The sequence below is a fragment of the Nansenia antarctica genome, assembly GCF_963989245.1.
Source record: "Nansenia antarctica genome assembly, chromosome: 16".
Classification (NCBI taxonomy): Eukaryota; Metazoa; Chordata; class Actinopteri; order Argentiniformes; family Microstomatidae; genus Nansenia; species Nansenia antarctica.
The window spans coordinates 10636097-10659289 of NC_137686.1; the positions used below are offsets into that span (position 1 = coordinate 10636097).

Consider the following 23193-nt stretch of genomic DNA (forward strand, 5'->3'; position numbering starts at 1 on the left):
AGCTTGCCTGAGACCCCGCCTACGTCTCAGGGCCACGGAACCAGAACCAGACTCCGCTCCTGACTGTCCTAAGAAGCCCAGAGTAGCTAAAGTCCCAACTGTCAGCAGTCAACCAGAGGTTACACAGAATGGCGGCAGATCAAGCCAATCTGTGAATACCCCTGTCATTAGCGAAGTGCCGGAGGGGGCTAATGTCGTGGGGAGCGCTGGGGGAACAACCAGGGTGAGGGGTACGCCACAGGCACCGCCCGTTTGCTCTCCCTCCCCACAGCAACGCATCGCCACCACTCGCAAAGCCACTCCTCGCAAGGCCACTCCCCGCAGGGCCACCGCTCGCATCACCAGATCTCGCATGGCCAACCTTCGCACAGCCAGCCTTCGCACAGCCAGCCTTCGCACGACTACCCCTCGCACGGTCACACCCCGCAGCCCTTCCCCTCGCATGGTCACCCCTCGCAACCCCTCCCCTCGCACGGTCACACCCCGCAGCCCGTCCCCTCGCATGGTCACCCCTCGCACGCTCACACCCCACAGCCCCACCCCTCGCAGCCCCTCCCCTCGCAGCCCCTCCCCTCGCACGACTACCCCTCGCACGGTCACCCCTCGCAACCCCTCCCCTCGCACGACTACCCCTCGCAACCCCTCCCCTCGCACGGTCACACCCCGCAGCCCGTCCCCTCGCACGGTCACACCCCGCAGCCCGTCCCCTCGCATGGTCACCCCTCGCAACCCCTCCCCTCGCACGGTCACACCCCACAGCCCCACCCCTCGCAGCCCCTCCCCTCGCAGCCCCTCCCCTAGCACGACTACCCCTCGCACGGTCACACCCCGCAGCCCGTCAACTCGCATGGTCACCCCTCGCAACCCCTCCCCTCGCATGGTCACACCCCACAGCCCCACCCCTCGCAGCCCCTCCCCTCGCAGCCCCTCCCCTCGCAACCCCTCCCCTCGCACGACTACCCCTCGCAACCCCTCCCCTCGCACGACTACCCCTCGCAACCCCTCCCCTCGCACCCCCTCCCCTCGCACGACCAGACCTCACACAGTCACCCATAACAACCCCTCTCCTCGCATAGTAACCCCCAACAGCCCCACCCCTCACACAGTCACCCCTAATAGCCCTACCCCTCACAGCCCCTCCCCTCGCACGACCGGACCTCACACGGTCACCCCTCGCACAACCAGACCTCGCACGGTCACCGCTCGGAGCCCCTCCCCTCGTATGACCAGACCTCGCAAGGTCACCCGTCGGAGCCCCTCCCCTCGCACGATCAGCCCCTCCCCTCGCACGACCAGAGCTCGCTCGGTCAACCCTAACAGCCCCACCCCTCACAAAGCCACTCTTCGCCCCACCCCTCACAAAGCCACTCTTCACACCGCCAGCCCCAACCCCCGCATAGCCAGACCACGTATGGCCAGCCTCACTCCTCGCATGACCACCCCGTGTACGGCCAGCCGCCCTCAAGAACCTGCGCGGACGGACCCCCCGCAGCACCAAGGCCCCGGAGAGCCATGTCTGCCTCCGCACACGGGACAGACCTCCGCTCTGATGATGATGATGCCCACCCCTCGCACCACCTTTCCTCGCTCGCCGATAGCTTACATGTGTCTCCAGAACCCATACCAGATGATCACGCCCCCGTTCACGCCGCGCAAACGTCTTGTCAAGAACCAGTGCGCCCAATGCGGACGCGTCCTCAGCAGCGCTGCGGCCCTGGAGAGCCACGTCAGCCTCCACACAGGACGGAGACCCTTCGCCTGCACCGCCTGTGCCAGGACCTTCCCCGACCTCAAGGGCCTGAACCGGCATGCCCGGGTTCACCGCACCGAGCGGGGCCACCAGTGCACGCAGTGTGGCAAGAGCTTTGTGTACCGCTTCGGCCTCACCAAGCACATGCAGGTGGTACACAACGGGGTTAGGCCCTTCGCTTGCAAGATCTGCAGTAAGAGGTTTGTCAGCAGGAGGGACCTGGAGACCCACTACAGGATGCACACTGGGGAGAAACCGTTCCGGTGCTCCCTGTGCGTGAAGAGTTTCAAGAGGCCGGTGGAGTTGAATGTTCACATGCGCTGGCACAATGGGGAGAAGAGGCACTGGTGTCCCCATTGTGGGAAGGGCTTCCTGGACTATAACAACCTGAAGTGGCACAAACTCATCCACACAGGGGAGAAACCTTACTCCTGCCCTCAGTGCACCAAACACTTCAGACAGTCGGGCCACCTGAAGAAGCATTTGACAAACGTGCACAAAGTGAGATGAGTGTAATCTCAAATGACACCCTACTTCCTATGTGGTGCAGTACTTTTTGGCCTGAGGCACACAAGTACACTACATATTGGAATAGGTTGTCATTTGAGACATAGGTACAGTGATATGAGAAAGTATTGAGCTCTCAGTTTGAAAGCTTGGTAACTTGGGGATCTCAAATCAACTCTCAGGATGGTTGTCATTAGGGCTGCATGATACATCGTTTCAGCATCGCCATGGTTATGTGCGCATGTGCGATGTTTCGATTCCAAAACGAAAAGCAACATCAGTTGTTTGGAATTATTTCAGCTACAGAAAACATGATGTTGACCAAAAACAGGTAATTTGTTGACAGTGCCTTGCAATTGTTGCCACATTACGAAGCAACACGACTAGGCCTAATTTATTTGACCATTTAAATCGGCCCCACAAAGCTCTGTAAGACGAGTGCCAAGCCAGATCTGAATGCCATCTAAAGCTGAAGCAAAAAACTATTTTGGATGCCTTTGCCAGTGTTGCACCATATGAGAAAGCTTCCAAACGGCAGAGAGAAATCACTGATGCGATAACTTTTCACCTCGCGAAAGACATGGCACTAATTTACACAGTTACCAAAGACTGTTTTAGAAACAGTTTTATTTTATTATTAAACTATCATTTAAAATGCCTGTATTCCTTCATATCGCAATATATATTGCAGAAAAAATAAATATTTTTCTTCCAATATCGTGCAGCCCTAGTTGTGAGGAAGTTGTTCTTTTAGGTTTGTTTTTGCTTTTAAATTTGTAAATATATATTTTTAGGGCATCTCTGCTTTTATTGGTAAGATAGAGACAGGGGTGTCAAACGAAAAAGTGAGAAAACTTGCTGGTATAGAGATGGTAAGCACGCAGATCAGAAAGAGAAGATGGAAGTACATCGGCCACGTGTTGAGGAAAAGCCCGGATGACCATCAACGCATAGCCCTCAGATGGACCCCTGATGGACGAAGAAAAAGGGGACGCCCCAAAGAAACCTGGAGAAGAACCGTCGAGAGGGAGCGTGACATGCTGGGTCTAAGATCCTGGGAGGCGGCGGCTGCTGTGGCGAGGGACAGAGACCGGTGGCGTAAACTCGTTGGAGGCCCTACTCTTCACACCCGAAGAAAAAGGACCTAAGTCAAGTCAGAGACAGTAGAGATTGACAGGAAGGATTGCGTTATGGTATGTGTGTATGTGTACTAAGTACCCCAGAGATTTTGATCTTTCATGTTGAAATGATTGAAATGTTGTGTTTTAATTGAGGGGCTTGGTATGTATGTACCGTATTTTCCGCACTATAAGGCGCACTTAAAAGCCTTTAATTTTCAAAAAAAACGACAGTGCGCCTTATAACCCGGAGCGCCTTATATATGGATCAATTGGTTAATTTGTTGATCCATACTGGTTGTACACGGCGCTCAAGGCGCTCTGTCAAAATGTTTCAGTACGACTGGTAAACTACAAAGCCGCACCGCTTGCAGCATTACGGTAATCAGTAAACACCGGTATACTGTGCTTACTCACAGTCCCACACCACAAGACCCCAAGTAAAGAAGACTAAACAGAGTTTCCGAGGGAACAAAGTGAGATTCTTGGTGCTTTCAACTTGAAGTTTTAAAGTACCCACTCGATATAATAAACAACAGTTTAACGATCACTAAACACTTAGCATTTGTGTATTGGATTCATTATTCTCGTTTGCCGGAGGCTACCGGTAAGGGAGGGTTGACTTTCGTTTAAGTTTCGTTTTAGCTCGTGTTCAAAAGCAAGAACTGTGTGTTCATCTAGTTATGTGTAGTTATGTGTTTTTAGCATGTCGATGTTCTCCCAGTATGTTGTCATGTTATTAAAATACAGTTTAGACCTTCGTAGCGATGTGTTTTGTTAGCTGTTAGCCGCTAGCAGCGTTTGTTGTGGTTTGGTCAGTCACTTTTCTCCCATTCAGTGTTTGAGGTGAACCAACATTCAAATACGCCTGTCGTGTTCAATCTTTCTCTGATTTGAATGTATGACACATCATTTGAAAGCTTACAATCTGTAGTTTAAGCATGTGTAAAAACTGAAAAAGTACGTTGCACATTTCACCAGGAGCTGTCACATATTGGTTGTTGGTTATAATTGTATAGCCTATTGGTTGTTTTCTGGTGTTGTTTTGCTCTGTTTGTAGTCTACTTGATGTATTTTTATCAGCTGTTAAATCACCACAGCGGTTAATCCACTAATAGAGATAATAGCAGATTGAAAATGCTTGTAGCTAACTACTCTATATCTCGTGGTTGCAGCTATTGCGAATTGCTATTCACGCGAGTCAGCTGTGAATCACCGCAGGTCCTTGACGCTTGTTGCAAAAATGGATGACGAACGGCTGATACTTGAGGTGGAAAAATATATATTTTTGACAGTGGAGCAGGTAGAACGTTGACGGTGACAACGCTCAGGTGGAGCTTGGACAACGGGAAGTTGACACAACACCGATGGAGAGGTGACGCAACGCAGTAGGTGGAGCTTGGGCGTAACGCAACCCCAGTCAAACGTTTGACTGCAGTATCTATTCTATGCGCCTTATAATCCGGTGCGCCCTGTATATGAAAACAGTTCTAAAATAGGCCATTCATTGAAGGTGCGCCTTATAATCCGGTGCGCCTTATAGTGCGGAAAATACGGTACTACTCAAATAGACTTAATAGTTATTTCATGTCATTTCATTATTAATAATGTTAAAATCATTTTTTTTGCAGTTGCATTTAGTGCAGTGTTAATTTTGGCAGACTATTTTATATTTATTCTTAGTGTTTAGACGAGTGTTTAAACTAAGAAGGATCAAAATGATTAAATGTGACTAAAACGAATGTGTATCTTTGTCTAAAGACTAAGACTAAATGTAAAATAGCCTGCCAAAATTAACACTAATTTAATGAATTTTAACAGGATATTTATTAGATGCTTCCTGTGTTTTCCTTGATCTGCATAATAATAGGAATAATGTTTTTCTTTTCTTTTTTAGGAAGTTTTAAATTGATTATAAGCTCAGTCTATTCAGTCCGTCTGAATGTTGTAAATCTGCAAATATATATTTTTGTATTTTTCTGAGCCCACAAAAGGATGCAGCATTGAGAAGAATAGCTGATTCCATGATTAATTGTTAATTAGCGGCTAGATGTGTTTTGTCTGCTTCCTTCTCCCCATGTGTTCAGTTTCACCCCATGTGTTCAGTTCCTTCATCTCACCTCAATTTGAATAAACTGTCACCAGTGTTTCCTCTACATGCATTTATTCGTGGCGGGCCGCCACAATTGAATTTCCTCCGCCACCATTCAGATTTCTCAAAAAAAAAAAAGGCCGCTTTTCAGACCTTCACAGCGCTAGACACACCCACAAGCGCGAAGCGACGCGCTTGCAAAACTGTTTTGTGATTGGTCGAATACATCTAGGCTGCGTCTAGTCTACAAACTACTTCAAATGTTACAATCCATTACAGATTGATTAGCAACACTGCATCAGCACGACGGTGGGTTATTGCATTCTATGGTTCGTGTTCTTATACCAGTGCTCAGTATACAAGTATTTTAAATGAACATTCGTAATGTAGTCTGATGTTCATGGTCAACTAAATCAGGCTATTTTGTGAAACAATTATGTTTCCGCTACCTTAGAACTACTTAAAGTAATTGCCGGAAATGTTAGCTAGCAATGTTAGCTAGCTATGTGTTCATAAATTCCTGGTTCCATTTTCAGATGAGCTTGTTAAAGTATTTCAAACGAAAAGTACCAGAAGATGAGGAAGATGGTCAGGTAACCACACATAGTGAAAAATATGATGATAAATACGATGTAATAATATGATGAAACGGTATGATATGGCACGTTAATGATTAGACACATTACTAATAGCAAGTGACGTAATGCACGAGAGAAAGAAACAGGTCTGATCATTTTATAACAGATCCTTTCTCACAAAGATACACATGCAACTTGAATAAAGTATCGTACCTATAGGCCCATAGCACAGTCATTACAAATCATTAAAACAACAGCAAGTGTATATCATCTTCTGTCATGTCACAAGAAGCAAGATGTTGGCTCAAGGGATCTTGAAATTACACAAAACAATACTGTTGTGGAAAGACAGTTCATCGCTGCAATATGTGCACACAATTTTGTTTTAGTTTTTTGGCTCAGTCATCATGTTGAAGTTTGGACTGAAGTGTACATTGAAGCCCAAATCCAATTCATCCCATTCCAACACTGGGTGTGGTTTTAACCTTATAATATCAAAAGACCTTATTGTCAGGGTATTTGAGCCTCGGAAAAGCTCTATATAAATATAATTAATTATTATTATTATTTCTCCATTTCGAAGACAGCGCCTCAGCCAACGTTGGGACCCGGAAACACGTCACGACTTAACAAGCAGTGCCTCTTCAGCTTGTGTCCCTTCCTCCACCTCCACCTAATGGACACGAAACCATGACAACGCTCCGGCAATTACGAGAAAGCCGCAGCTGAAATTTGAGTTTCGTTTTTTTTCCCTCATCATCCGTGTATATAAACCCCTCAAAAAAAGTTTGGAAACGTTATTTCAGTCGATTATTCCTCCCCTTTAATAATACCAACTGGTATTGTGTTTTATATCGTTGGAAAGCCTGATTATTCACCCTTACAACGAGGTACAACTTGTAAGGATCATGCATTCGTGGAACGAGTAACACAGCCAAACGTGTGGGTAGCGGGCCAATTTTTTTTTGCCAAAATCCCCTGCAATATTCTTCTGTTGGTATTTACTCTCGTGAGGGGAAAATGTTTCTGAAAGTTCTTCCAGAACAAACTTCTCAAACTGTGAAACACTGAGGCATCCGGGCGTCATATTTCTATAACGCTTTTTTTTTTATTGTGGAGCCCTGTATAGCTCATTAAGCTGATGATATGTGAAGAAATGTAATTGAAAAACATCCATCCGCCAGGTGAAAGCCCCGAGCGCGTCTCGACGTTTCGCAGAGCACCTCGGGAAACCAACCGGTTGATTTAAAAGTATCATATCGTTCGCACCGTTTAAGGAACTCGACTCAACGATATGACTTGGGGAAGAAAAAAAGAGCCGCCCCTGTTGAATTACTCCCATCATAACAGAGAACACATTAAAACACATGAAATATAACCTTGCAGATAAATCACGTTGAGTACCCCCAAACTGTTGTGGTCTTTTATTGTTATCTGTAGCATGGCTGAGGGGCAAACTGGAGCGGATTCTCTCTCTCTATCTCTCACACACACAGAGACACAGACACACAGAGACACGCACAGACACACACAGACACAGACACACACACACACACACACAAACACAAACGCCCTGTCCGTCCATCTCAGTCTCTCTCTCTCTCCTTCCCTCCCTACCTCCCTCTCTCCCTCTGTCCCTCTGTCCCTCTCTCTCTCCCTCATATTCAGTAACAATATCCTTGTTTACGTGTAATACATCTCCGCTGGGGAAAGGATTCCTCAAGTATTCCTAATATCTGTGGAGGCTGGTGACTTCCAGAATTGAGGAGGCTTGCTCTTTCCGCTTGCTCGCTTCACTCGCGATGGAATGTTCCCTGTTCTTCTTATCTGTCTTTGTTCAAAATTATTAATTTGTGTTTGGCGGTACTGAAAGGATTGGGACACTCTCAGGATGGTGGATGAAGCAGCTTTTATTGCCTGCACAATGGGTCATCAAATAAACAAAACAATTAGCATGAATCTCTGGTCCGCCTGCAGCAGCTATTGTCCCTTCTGCTCAGGCTCACAACATTCACCACAACATACTACATACAATCAATGACATGTCAAAAGCACTCAAACACTATGTCAATCAGACACACAACATACAATTCAGAACAATACTTCATCCATTTCTAATATTTATCCTGCAGAGCAGCACTCATACACGCGTGTGGCGGAAAAAGGTACTACATGTGGAATGCAACATGACGTTACTGACTAGCCATGCCCTAGATCGCGAATGCTAGCAACACCACGAGTGGACTCTTACAAAATGCACCAAAACATAGAACTCAAACAACATATGTAATAAGTTACCTGCACAATGGGTCATCAAATAAACAAAACAATTGGCATGAATCTCTGGTCCGCCTGCAGCAGCTATTGTCCCTTCTGCTCAGGCTCACAACATTCACCACAACATACTACATACAATTATTAATTATTAATATTAAAAATAAAACTGTTCAATAAATCCTAAATGTTGTCTACCTATTCGATGTATAAATCGCGCCATCTCACCGACTTCCGAGGTCATTTTAAGCAAAAGTATTTGGCCAAATGAGCTATTATTTTCAGGGAAAAATGGCTTCATGTGATTGGACGAACAAAATGTCAATCTTTCAGCCCTGGACTCAATGCATGGTGAGGCCAGGCCTCCTCTGCCCACCCATTTTCAGTGATTTGGCCATTCACATATTGCCATGAAAAAAATTGCATTACATTGACTTCTATGAGAAACCACTTTCCTGGGGGAGGCCTGGCCTCCTCAATACAAACGGATAGGGATTCTGGCCTGTAGGTGCTTTACAATTGCAATATTGGGTTTTAGCCATGGAAAAATTCAGATTTATGAACAAAACGGAAATAATATGAATATAAAAACATTTAAAATATGTTTTTTGTTAAATAAATAAAAGTATTGCTTTTTTAAATCTCTCTCTTCTCTCAAATTATTGGGGAGGCCAGGCCTCCTCCACCTCTATGGAGGAGCCTCCACTGCCTAATATAGCCTAAGCACTTTGAGCTGCAACGTTTGCAGGAAAAGTGCTATACAAATAAACTTTATTATTATTAATATGGGTTTGCTGACCTCTATACAACATGGACCCTGGCTATGTTCTGTGATGTAACAATGACCAAAATTCTTCTAAAACATTCCCCACATCACATCCAGTCATTAAGGATGTCACCATGTGATGACATAACAATGTAGAACATGCAGCTGGGGTTCTAGAATCCAGCTGCAGTACACATGCCGTTGATTTACCTGCCATTCCTCTGTGAAGAGCTAGATAGATAGATTAGTTATTCGTTCTTCTCACAGTTTTTCTCCAACTCTCGCTATCCGAAAGTCACCAGACAATGAATCCTAGTGCGCCTATTCAACCGACGGCCTCCTTGTATGTAGGAGATCTCCACATGGACACCACTGAAGGAATGCTATTTGAGAAATTCAGCCCTTCTGGACCGATCACCTCTATAAGAGTGTGCAGGGACATGAGGACACGCCGGTCTCTCGGGTACGCTTTCGTCAACTTCCAACAGCGAGCTGACGCCGAGCGCGCCTTGGACACCATGAACTTCGACGACGTCAACGGGAGACCCATGCGCATCATGTGGTGTCAGCGTGACCCCTCTAGAAGGAACAGTGGAGTCGGCAACATCTTCATCAAGAATTTAGCGAAGGCTTTCGACAGCAAGGACCTCTACGACACGTTCTCCGAGTTCGGGGACATCCTTTCCTGCAAGGTAGCGTCTGACGAGAACGGCTTCTCTAAACGCTTCGGCTTCGTCCAGTATAACACCCAGGAGGCCGCAGAGAGAGCTATCGAGAGACTCGACGGCACGTTGTTGAACGACCAAAAAGTGTTTGTCGGACACTGGAAGTCTCGCAAAGAGCGAGAGTTCACTAACGTGTACGTCAAGGACTTTGGGGAGGATATGGACGACCGACGCCTGAAGGAGAGGTTTGAGAGATTCGGACCGGCCCTGAGCGTCCGGGTCATGACTGATGGCGCTGGTAGATCCGTGGGTTTTGGATTCGTCAACTTCGAGAGGCACGAGAACGCCAAGAGGGCCGTCGAGGAGATGAACGGCCAGGAGATAAACGGGAGGCGGGTCTACGTGGGCCGGGCCCAGAAGAGAGGAGAGCGCCAGGCTGTCCTGAAGAGCCAGTGTTACGTTCTACATTCGCTAGGGAGAATAAGAAGTAACAAACTACAGGTGTTATGAGTAAAGTAAAGATATTTATTACTCAAGGGTTAATTAAAGTCATTATGGTACAGATAAAAACAGAATTAGAACTAACAAATGCCTCCTACTTAAATAAACAATAAACTCATCCCGTGGATGGTTAAATAAACAATAACAATAAAAAGGTGTCAAACATGGTATCACTTAATTCACTAAACACATATCACAACTAACAAATCAAACCAAAAGGATCGCTACCAAAGTATCACTGAACAAGATCACTAAACACAGAACACAACTAACAAACTACACCACCAGCAAGGCAACACAAAATGGTGGGAACTGTGTGATGGGATCACACAGCTGCTGCTGGTTCTCTCTCAATGTCTTTTGTAGGGTGTGGCATTTGATGATTGGTTGGTGTGATTATTGGCTGGTGTTGATTGGCTGGAGTTGATTGGTCACTGCCGGAGTTTGATTGGTAATGATCACGGGGGGGGGGGGGGGGGGGGGATCCCCTGGACTGGACTTATGGCTGTTAAAAAGACATACACACAAATACACAGACACAAACAACCAGGCTACTCATATCCGTCACACTCCCCCCCTTAAGACACAAACCCAAGGATTCGGACATGTAGCAAATGTTATTACCACTACAAACCAACCTGTCCGCCTATTTTTATGCTTTATCTCTAATCTGTAATTTTGCACTATTAACCCATCTCATCAAACGTTGATTGTGATTACACATGCGAGATAGGAAAACAATGGGATTATTATCCGTGAACACCACCACCGGCAACAACTGGACCCTACATACACCTCTAACTTAACTGGTCTACCAAGATCAGGAGCCGTGAGTACAGGAGCATGACTTAGTAGCTTGACTCGGCATATCACCAGATATACACAGAAAACGCTCGATCAACTTCATCACCTCAACTTGCTGTTCATCTGACAAATTAGTTAACTGAGTGGGCAACACTTTCAACATTTTCGAGTGGCCCATTCGAGTATTCTGATTAGAGGAATGACGTGTCCTCAACTCCTCATCTGTTACGCACAGCGTCTCTGTCACAATGAATGCACCGCGGCCAGTGACTACCGGCTTAGGGACAGTTTTACAAGTCTCCTGACTAATTTTAGATTCCTCACTGGAGCAATAGCGTTTTAACATGTTCACATGACACACTCTAGTACTTCTCCGTCTCTCGGGAGTATTGATCACATAATCAGTGTCACTAAGACACTCACGAATATCATACGGACCACAGAATTTCGCCGACCGCGCAGCGCCTGAAATAGGCAATAGAGCTAAAACTTTATCACTTACATGAAACTTTCTAAAAACAGCAGTGCGATCATAATGACGCTTCATCACTGTTTGCGAACTAACAAGAGACTCTTTTGCAATGGTATTAGCCTGATGCAAACGCTCACGAAAATGACTAATGTAATCTAACACATTCCGCTCCGGACTACTCTTCCCACTCTCTAGACAGTATTTACGAAGCATCGCCTTTAACGTCTGATGCCATCGTTCTAATGCACCCTGACTCTCAGGATGATAGGCACTGGAAACAACATGTCGTACCCCTAACGTTCTTAGGGCTTGTTTGAAACGCTTAGACTGAAAGTTAGTGCCCTGGTCAGATTGTATAACAAGAGGAAGACCGAATGTGGAAAAGAACTTTGTTAAAGCTTCCACCACTGAGCTGGCTGATATGTTACGCAACGGCACAGCTTCGGTAAAACGAGTAGCAGCGCACATAATAGTGAGCAAATACTGACTTCCACTTTTAGTCCTAGGCAAAGGTCCAACACAATCAATTATTACACGTTCAAATGGCTCCCCTATTTCAGATTTTTCACTTGCTGCATTTACAAAACCTTTGTTTAATGACTGATCATCTACCTGAGCGACACGCAATCTCTCGCCGGTTACAGGGAGAGATAGGCTGTCAGCGGATGGTATGGTAGGACTCGGGGAGGATGGTAACTCTACCACTTTCTCCCTGGGAGAAACTAAAACAATCGGGTTTTCATTCCTTTCAGACAAGGCTTGCATAATCCCACTATCGCAGAGAGAAACATCGCTATCCTCCTCTCTGCCTCGACTCGATTGTGCACGAGTTACGGCGCACACCGGAAACAAATCAACATTTGTTGAATCTTTTGTCTCAGATTCCCTGCATTGAGGCGAATCCAGTACTTCCAACGTAGGAGTCACCTTACCCCCAGCAATATCATTGCCCAACAACAATGTCACTCCTTTAATGGGTAACGCTGGACAGACAGCAACCGAATAAAAACCAGTAACTAACTCAGATTGTATGTGAATGCGGTGTACAGCCCGCGAGACATAACCCATTTCAATACCACACAACACAGCTTCATTTCCGCACGCAGACTGATCGGAGAATGGCAGGACACTACATAGAATTACAGACTGTCATCCCCCGGTGTCTCGTAAAATACGTACTGGACACTGATATTTTTGTTCGCCCGTCAATGACACTGAGCCAGTAAATATGAATGGATCAAAACATTTATCCCTTTCAGTGCCGGTGGTGGTGGTCATCTCAATGTCAGAACATGATACCGCCCTAATCAATCCAATACCCTGCACTTGTGGTTCCTTCTTAGACAACTGCTGATCTTTGTTTTTAAGAATTAAACAATCGGCAATGACATGTCCTGGTTTGTGGCAGTAATAACATTCCCTATCTTCCTTCCTCAAGCTCTGCGTCCTAAAGGAAGAAGTGTTCAAGGAATGAAACTGAGTAGCCGGCACATTACGAGGCTTCTCAGCAGGAACAGAAGGGAAATGGGTTTTGTGCAGGAGCATATATTCGTCTGCGCGCACAGCAGCAAGGGAGAGGGACTCTATGTTTCGTTCATTTAAATATACAACAATGCTATCAGGCAAATTTTGCTTAAATTCTTCTAGAAGAATTAACTCTTTCAAGGTTTCGTAATCATTTGCTTTACACGCATTGCTCCATTTATCAAATAAAATTCCCTTCTCCCTAGCGAACTCCGCAAAAGTTTGGGTGGGGGTCTTCTTAAGATTTCTGAACTTTTGTCTATATGCCTCAGGAACCAACTCATAGGCGCGAAAAATGGCGGCCTTAACCTTAGTGTAATCTAAACTATCAGCAACGGGAAGCGCAGTTACTGCCTCCCGAGCTTTTCCCTGCAACTTGCAGTTTAGCAGTAATACCCAAACATTGTCGGGCCAGTGTAAGGCGGCAGCGGTGCGTTCAAACGCAATAAAATAGGAATCCACCTCAGTCTCTTTAAAAGGAGGCACCAAAGAAATATGCTTACTGACATCAAAAGGTTTTGGGGTGGTACTGGGAGATGGGGCTTGATTGAGAGCTTGACTCTCAAGCTCTAGCTGACGTAACTTGATCACTTTAGCAGACTCGATCTCACACATCCTCAGCTCATGCTGTCGGGCCTCAGCCTGAGCTTCTCGGGCCTCAGTCCTCTCCTGAGCCTTAGCCTCTCGGGCCTCAGTCCTCTCCTGAGCCTTCTCTTCTCTGATGGCTGCCCTTTCCTGGGCCTCCATTTGGAGACAGGCTAACTGAAACTGCTGTTTCGCCTCCTCTCCAAGAGCCCCAGTACTGGCACTACCAATAGGAGATGGGTCAAACTGCTCCAAAGTGATATCCACTGTTTTCAGTGGTGTCTTAAAGGATGGGACGGGCGTCTGAAGAAGCTCCTCTCCCTCTGAAGGTAGAGAGCCCCCAGACTCCTCCTCCCCATAATTTTCATCTTTAGCCTCTTCAATCACACCCTTCTCAACCAGTTCCCCCACCAGAAGAAGTTTCAGCTCCTTCTTTGTTATCCTTTTCTCATATGTAAGACCAACGTGAGTAGCTATTTCTATCAACTCTGCCTTTTTGCATTCCTCCAGTTGTTCTATAGAGGGCTGGGTCATAAATTGTTCCAATTCAAACTTTCTTGTTGCCATGATGGTTATTAACTATTAATTACCCCAGCCAAATACCTTTTTTAGATCCGGACCCTTTAACGGCGTTAGATCCCGGACGAGCCCCCACTTGTTACGTTCTACATTCGCTAGGGAGAATAAGAAGTAACAAACTACAGGTGTTATGAGTAAAGTAAAGATATTTATTACTCAAGGGTTAATTAAAGTCATTATGGTACAGATAAAAACAGAATTAGAACTAACAAATGCCTCCTACTTAAATAAACAATAAACTCATCCCGTGGATGGTTAAATAAACAATAACAATAAAAAGGTGTAAAACATGGTATCACTTAATTCACTAAACACTAGGGGTGCAACGGTTCTCGGTTTTTTTACGGACGGTACGGTTTGCGTTCCACGGCTCAATTCACTAGTGAACCGTGACGGTTTTCGGTTTATGCTGCGATTTGGCTGCGTTCGTAAATTAGCTCTGAGAGCGCCGCAACAGTTTGAGGAAGCCCCGGATTCCTACAAGTCTGCGGTGTGGGGTCATTTCGCTTTTCCCGTTGAATACGACAATAAGGGGGGGGGAACAGTGGACAGAAATATTACTGTCTGCAAGCTCTGCTTAAAGCGTGTGCCAAATGCAAATGGTTGCACCTCTAACATGAACCAGCATATTCGCCGCTACCACTCAACGATAACACTGACTGGGAGCAGGAAAGCCAGTCAGGCAGCGTCAGTGAGCAGACAGCAGTCTCTCTCTGATGCGTTCGGACAGACGTACACTACCACTTCAGAGAAACACAAAAAAATAACCAATGCAGTGGGGATGTTCATTGCAAAGGATTTGCAGCCCTTTTCGGTGGTTGGAGATTTGGGTTTTCGAAATCTGATAAAAACTCTCGAGCCCTGTTACAGTGTCCCCTCCCGTACATCATTCAGCACCAAAATAATCCCCGGTATTTACCAAACAACGCGCAGAGGCATTGAAGACAATTTGGCAAAAACACAGAGCTTTGCACTGACTACGGAGGGTTGGACCTCCCGGGCAACGGAGAGTTACCTCACTGTCACGGTCCACTACATGTCACCGGATTGGGAGATGAAGAGCGCAGTACTGCAAACTCGTCCACTATACGAAAGCCATACCAGCGCGCACCTGGCAGAGGAACTAACAAATGCAGTGACTGAGTGGAAGTTGGAGAGGCCAAACATAACAATTCCCGTAACAACAGACAACGCAGCAAATATCGTAAATGCGATCCATGAAGCTGGTGGACTGGGGCCACAGATCGGCTGCTTTGCGCACGTCGTAAATCTCGCCGCCAAGAAGGCAGTGGCAATAACCCCGGTGTCCCGCCTCCTGGGTAAGATCAGACATGCAGTCACTTTCTTCCACAAAAGCACCACAGCCCACCATATTCTGACAATAGATATGTTAGACTTACCAAAACACAAATTAATCCACGATGTCGCAACTCGTTGGAATACAACACATGACATGTTGGAACGCTATGTGGAAAGTGTTACTTTTGTAGTGTGAATTTGTTTTCCTCCTGTTTGTATACGGGCTACCAGCTGTCAAGGCTAAAGTGCACTTTTACTTTCGAAAGTGTTTATTTATTTTTGGACATTTGAAAGTGTTTTTTGTTTATATACAATTATATATACATTATATACATAACATATACATGTGTATGTTAAAGTTCCATATTATGTATAAGCAAAATAAAGTAAAGTAACAGTTTGTAAATAAATAGTAGCATTTGTTTCTGAACCGAACCGTACCGAAAACCGTGACCCAAAATACCGAACCGTACCGAACCGTGGGCCAACTGAACCGTTGCACCCCTACTAAACACATATCACAACTAACAAATCAAACCAAAAGGATCGCTACCAAAGTATCACTGAACAAGATCACTAAACACAGAACACAACTAACAAACTACACCACCAGCAAGGCAACACAAAATGCTGCTGGTTCTCTCTCAATGTCTTTTGTAGGGTGTGGCATTTGATGATTGGTTGGTGTGATTATTGGCTGGTGTTGATTGGCTGGAGTTGATTGGTCACTGCCGGAGTTTGATTGGTAATGATCACGGGGGGGGGGGGGGGGGGGGGGTGGATCCCCTGGACTGGACTTATGGCTGTTAAAAAGACATACACACAAATACACAGACACAAACAACCAGGCTACTCATATCCGTCACAGCCAGTTTGAGCAACTGAACCAGGGCCACAGGACCACATACCAGGTGTGTGTTTATGAAGGAAAAAATGGGACAGCTGCTGGTGAAAAGTAGTCAAAGCAACCTGTAGGCAAAGTCATTTTTCAGTTTTTTTTTTTTACATGTGCTTAAACTACAGATTGTACGCTTTCGAATGATGTGTCATACAATCACAATCCAGAGAAAAAGCTGTTTAAAGAGTTGGTTGTTTTTCACACCTTCACACAGCCAGCTAATGAGCGGTAACACAACCACTCCCCCTCTAGATTGACAGCTGTCAATATCTGTCAATGTTAGTCACTGGGTGAGATAGCTACAGCTAACATTATTATGTGTATAAGAAAAAGAAGCTGATAGTCTCGGTAAACATTCTTGATGTATTTGAGGTATAAAAACATCTCACTAAACATGCTCTCTCTCTACCAGCAGGGTGTCAACCTGTACGTGAAGAACTTGCACGACCGCTTGGACGACGACCAACTGCACAAAGAGTTCTCCCACTTCGGAACCATCACCAGCGCGAAGGTGATGATGACGGAGGAAGGACGCAGCAAGGGATTCGGCTTTGTGTGCTTCTCCTCCCCCGAGGCGGCCACCAAGGCCGTGACCGAGATGAACGGCCGCATCGTGGCCACCAATCCCCTGTACGTGGCCCTGGCCCAGCGCAAGGAGGAGCGCCAGGCTCTCAGAACCAACCGGAACATGCCACAGAGGATGGCCAGCGTCGGCGCCGTTCCCGACCCAGACTTCCTACCTAACTTACCCTACCAGGTTGCTCCCCCACCTGGACTCTTCATGGCTTCTCACATTCCACAGACCCAGGACTGTGGAACCGCCCAATACTCCTCAGCTAAGCTGAGACCCACTCATCACCTGGCTACCCTCGAACCTGAGGCGAAACCTCAGCACTTCCAGAACACGCCCGACGACACCACCACGTCTCCATGGGCTACCGGGCCTCAGACCTTCGATGCTATGACCCCCGCCACACCTTCCCAGGTGCCCCATAGGATGACGTCTCAGCACATAGGTCAGTTTATTTAGTGAAGCATCCCTGCGCATAGCAAGGTTCCCATGGGTCCTTGAAACCCTTGAAAGTTTGTGAGTTTGACAAAAATAAATCAAGGTCTTAAAAGTTTTTTGAAAATAGACATGGGCCATTGAAAGTGCTTGAATTCCCCTCTCTCTCTCGCTAAAAAATAAATAATATATATTCAAAAATGTTTTACTCAGCTCGTCAACTAGCTCCGTCTCAAACTATGCCGTGTTGGGTCCTTGAATTTGAGGGAATCGAGTCTTGAAAGTCCTTGAAAGGTGCTTGAATGGGATGTTTCAGAAGGTGTGGGGACCTGTGACATAGAGACAAGAGCACTATCCAAACATTTGCCATAAATATCCCTTTGGTTATGCTTATCTTCCCCTCTCAGCTACCCAGGCCTTGAGAAAGCACCCTGCCGTTGCAGATGGTGATCCAGCTATGGCACGGCTGCACGCTGTGCCCCAGAACAAGTCCACAGCTGGTGGACACGACCGCCAGCAGCACACGGCTCCCCAGCTACAAGTCCCCGTGCAGCAGCCTGCTGTCCATGTCCAGGACCAGGACCAGGAGACACTGACTGCCTCCATACTGGCTACAGTTCCCCATGAGGACCAGAAGCAGATGATAGGTGAGTCTATTTGTTTGTTTCTATGGATACCCATTAGCTGTTACAGTTACTGTAGAATTTCTACCTCCTGAAATGATGGCTAGGACTGGTGTTATCAAGCGAAAGGTTCTTTATATACAAATCTGCTGACATGCACTTGTGATCACTTTCAATTCAATAAAACAAGCTGTTAGATATTCACTTTCATAGTCTGGACGGTACAATTCGCATTTCTCAAAAACAACAAACTGTCAACTTCTGTGAGACGTCTTGCTGCAAGGCATTCTGGAAACTGCAGTTCTGAAACCCATTCTTTAACTAATACAACAGAAATGTACTTCTTTTTTTTTAACTACCTTAACGATAAATAATAACTCTTTTAACTGTCAATCAATCATGTAACATATTAATCAATCTCTTTTAACTGTCAATCGATCAGGTAACCTATAACGTTACAACAGTTACTGTTACTGATATTTACTCCCTCCTCCCTCCAGGTGAGCGTCTCTTCCCATCCATCCTCAGCATGCACCCCACCATCGCCCCCAAGGTCACGGGCATGCTGCTGGAGATGGACAACCGTGATCTGCTGCGCCTGCTGGCGTCTCCTGAGGCGCTGCGCTACCAGGTGGATGAAGCGGTCGCTGCGCTGGAGGCCCACTGGGCTGAGGAGGCTGTACCGAAAATTGGCCACTTCCCAGAGTTCCAAGCGGCTAACGCATAAAAAAGGAGACCCGGACTATGAAACAATACCGATTCACCGATGAAATAAAATGTTAGCATTGAAAAAAAACGATTACGAAATGAATTAATTATTTCATTAGGAAATTAAATTGATGGACTCGGCTGTGTCTAGAAAAGGGTAAACTGGACCTTGACGATAAAAGTAAAAACCCTGGTTGGACTAGATAGACCAACAACAAGGCCTCCTAAGTGGTAACTGGACTGCACTTATACAGCGCCTTTATCCAAAGTGCTTTACAACGGCCTCTCATTCACCCATTCACACACACATTCACACACCAACGGCGGCAAGCTACCATGCAAGGTCGCCGGCCCGCTCACTCACTGGGAGCAATTTGGGGTTCAGTGTCTTGCCCAAGGACGCTTCGACATGTGCCTAGCCGGGGACTCGAACCGCCGATCTGCCAACCTTGAGATCATTAGACGGCGGCTCTACCTCCTGACTCCTGGTGAATAAACTACTAAACCCCTCCAAAAAAGTTTGGAAACGTTATTTCAGTCGATTCTTGCTCCCCTTTAATAATACCAATTGGTATTGTATTTTATATCGTTGGAAAGCCTGATTAGTCACCTTTACACCGAGGTACAACTTGTAAGGATCATGCATTCGTGGAATGAGTTACACAGCTAAAGGTGTGGGTAGCGGCCCAAAATGTTTTGCCAAAAACGACTAGATCATTAGACAGCTGTACTTTTATGGCCCGGCGATCAGCTATGCACCGCCAGGGAGTGTGTGAAGTGTGCGCTCCCACAGGCACCTGGAGACATTGTCTTGTCAAGGTAAACACAATAAATTACATTTAATTAAAACTCGGCTGTTAAAATGCAAAAGGAAACAGTTGGAGTTTGTTTTAGGGCCATGGCTTTGAATGATATCTTGTAGAAATCGTATTGCAATGGAAGATGGAAGCTGTAGCGTTTTGCCTGTTTGTGAACTACATGTCTCCCGATACTGTCTCACGTTATCCTTCACAGAGGAAATACGGCCTCACGTTATCCTTCACAGAGGAAATACTGCCTGCCAGTGAGCCAGTGTAGGGAACAGACAGCAAAAAAACTAAGGTGGAAAAAGATTAAAGGTTAAACCTCTGCAGGGAGCGACAAATGCAGAGCAACACGTGAGAGAGAGAGAGAGAGAGAGAGAGAGAGAGAGAGAGAGGGGGGGGGGGGGGGGGAGAGAGAGGACAGAGTAGGAAGAGAGAGAGAGAGAGAGAGAGAGAGAGAGGGGGGAAGAGAGAGAGGACAGCGTAGGGAGAGAGAGATAGAGGACAGAGGAGGGAGAGAGAGGGGGGGAGAGAGAGAGGGGGGAGTAGGGAGAGAGAGAGAGGACAGAGTAGGGAGAGAGAGAGAGGGGGGAGTAGGAAGAGAGAGAGAGAGAGAGAGGGGGGAAGAGAGAGAGGACAGCGTAGGGAGAGAGAGATAGAGGACAGAGGAGGGAGAGAGGGGGGGGGGAGAGAGAGAGAGCGGGGAGTAGGGAGAGAGAGAGAGGACAGAGTAGAGAGAGAGAGAGAGAGTGAGGACAGAGAAGGGAGAGAGAGAGAGAGGGGGGAGTAGGGAGAGAGAGAGAGGACAGAGTAGAGAGAGAGAGAGAGAGGGGGGAGTAGGGAGAGAGAGAGAGGACAGAGTAGAGAGAGAGAGAGAGTGAGGACAGAGAAGGGAGAGAGAGAGAGAGAGGACAGAGTAGAGAGAGAGAGAGAGAGAGAGAGAGAGAGAGAGAGAGAGAGAGAGAGAGAGAGAGAGAGAGAGGAGAGCACTCAGGCCTGCTAGGTGACCTTCTCTCTCCTCCCTCCGTCTCCTGCAGTCTAACAACATTACTCACACGGTGGTTGGTCAACGAGGACCTGAGGGAACTGCTTTTAAACAACTTAGAAACACTGTTACACAGAGCAGTGTGTTGGGTTCTAGCTGTGTGTGTGTGTGTGTGTGTGTGTGTGTGTGTCTGTCTGTGTGTGTGTGTGTGTGTGTGTGTGTGTGTCTGTGTGTCTGTGTGTCTGTTTGTCTGTGTGTGTGTGTGTGTGTGTGTGTGTTCTGTCCTCTGTTCTGTCTAGCCAGCGGAGGGTAGTCAGCAGCAACGGGAGACAGGTGTTCAGGGACTACGGATGAAAACTATCCTTCTTGGCTAATTCTGCTGCATTCTTTGATGGACACTGTCCCTGTCAAACTTCTACTCTTCTTTCACCCAAAAAGGGGCGTGATCGTTCTGATGACAGGGAGATGACGCGCAATTGCTCTGATGAATTGTGTTAAAGGGGAGGAGCTCAACATCAGTCCCAACAGACAGTGAGCAGAACAGAGTCACCTTTAACATTCACCATTCCTCAGTGAATGTTCCAAGTGAAGATCACTCTGGTTCAGCAAAGCTTCTAGTCTCTCTATCTGACGCAGTGCTTTAGCTACGATGCTGCTCTATTCAGTGATGTTGTTTTGTACTCTTGTAGGTAAGAATTCACTCCTTGTCAATTGAACATGAGGAGAAATACTGAGTGTATACACATCCGGAACATGTTATTAACATTTCATTCGTTTACATTTTAGCCATTTAGCAGACTCTCTCAACCAGAGCGTAATACAGTTTGGGTTTCTAGATAAATAATAGACAGAAATAATGTGTATTTACTAAACAGCGTCATACCTCTCCTCTTTCACAGGTCCAAGTGTTGGAGAAGATACAATCACCCCACACAGAGATGTAGAGCATTCTATGGAGGGTAGTAGTGTTAACATCTCCTGCAAGTACACCAGCTCATCCACAACTAACAGTCTGTCATGGTACCGCCAGAACCCTGGATCAGCACCACAGTTCCTCATTATGGAGTACATAGGACAGGTAACCAACCCAATACCAGGACTGAACATCACACATGACAAAGAACAGAAACGTGTGGATCTGGAGATCTCCTCTGCTGAAGTGACAGACTCTGCTCTCTACTACTGCGCTCTGAGGCCCACAGTGACAGGAAACCCAGAGACACCGTACAAAAACATGCCAGTTGACACTCATACATTTAGATGCAGGCTTGCTGTTCAGAATGATCTTGATCCTTATCAACAGAGAAATATCAATCAAGGCAGATACAGTGCTGTAACTTCAAAAGTAAATCAAGCTTGTATGCAAACACAGTTACAATAGTGGATGTGTGTGTGTGTGTGCGTGTGTGCGTGCATGCGTGTGGTTGGAGTGTCTACTCAGCTCTCACTGTCTCTAGCTGTCAGTCTGTTTCCAAGCTTCGTCAGGATGTTGCTCATAATGTTTTTGCTCCTCTCAACATTTCTTGGTAAGTGCTTAAATATTCATGTTGTTAGAAGTAAGATAACATTACAATTGAATTATTGTATAAGTAGTTTTCGATCAGATAACTAATAATTCACAAAAGCTGTGGTGCTTTCAGTTTGGGCTGCTGCCCCGTCTCATGTGGCCAATTTCCATCTACGAGGTCACACTATCCCATGCCAACCGGCTGGAGAGACTGGTGAATGCACAAGTGAGGAAGTGGCTTGGACTGCCGAGAGGCCTTAGCAGCATAGGCCTGTATGGCAACGGAGCCCTCTCCCTACCAATCTCAAGCCTGGTGGAGGAGTACAAATGTGCCAAATCAAGCCTGGAAATGACTCTCACAGAATCCCGGGATCCATTCGTCAGAGGTGCTGCTCCGATCCTAGCAACGGGGAGGAAATGGAAGCCATCTGCAGCAGTTGCGGTGGCAAAGACCGCCCTCAGACACCGGGATATAGTGGGGCATGTCCAACATGGCAGAGGGGGCCTTGGTTTGGAAACAACAACACCCACATGGCAAAAGGCTACTCCAACCGAACGGCGGAAGATGGTGGTTGAGGAGGTGCGCCACCAGGAGGAAGCAGCCAGGTGCGCCAAGTTAGTCTCCCAAGCCCAGCAAGGCCGCTGGATGAAGTGGGAGAGCGTGGAGAGGAGGAAAATCACATGGAACGAGCTGTGGAGCATGGAGTCTAATAGGCTAAGTTTCATCATCAGAGCCACATATGATGTCCTGCCCTCTCCTACCAACCTACATCTCTGGTATGGAGAGGACCCAGCCTGTCTCCAGTGTGCAGCCCCAGCAAGCCTCAAACACATCTTGGTGGGTTGCAAGACCAGTCTAACTCAAGGAAGATACACCTGGCGCCACAACCAAGTGCTAAAGTGCTTGGCTGCCGAACTTGAGCACAAGAGGGTAACCACCAACGCCATGCCTCTAAATGCCCAGACTACCTTTCCACGGAAAACAATCTTCATCCGGGAAGGGGAGAAACAGCGGACCAAGCCATCACCTCCAGACTCAGGCCCACTGAACGCAGCCCGGGATTGGGAAATGCGGGTAGACCTCAGCCAGAGGCTCACCTTCCCACCCGAAATTGCAGCGACCAACCTGCGCCCAGACCTAGTCCTCTG

At 46.7% G+C, this 23193-nt stretch overlaps 2 protein-coding genes across 2 annotated transcripts in view; both read left to right on the forward strand.

Moving 5' to 3' along the window:
* Positions 1-9447: 9447 nt before the first annotated feature.
* Positions 9448-10631, forward strand: LOC308171936 (polyadenylate-binding protein 1-like; the record flags this gene model as incomplete). The annotated part of the gene is made up of 2 exons (XM_080546849.1): positions 9448-10123; positions 10618-10631. 2 exons carry the CDS (start codon positions 9448-9450, stop codon positions 10629-10631), a joined length of 690 nt encoding a protein of 229 aa, XP_080402975.1.
* A 6711-nt stretch (positions 10632-17342) lies between these two features.
* Positions 17343-23193, forward strand: part of LOC308171937 (uncharacterized protein) — a gene marked incomplete at both ends in the record, with an annotated part of 37991 nt that continues 32140 nt past the window's right edge. The window contains one exon of the mRNA XM_080546850.1: positions 17343-17397. Coding sequence (XP_080402976.1) covers positions 17343-17397 — 55 coding nt within the window. The remainder of the gene's footprint in view (positions 17398-23193) is intronic.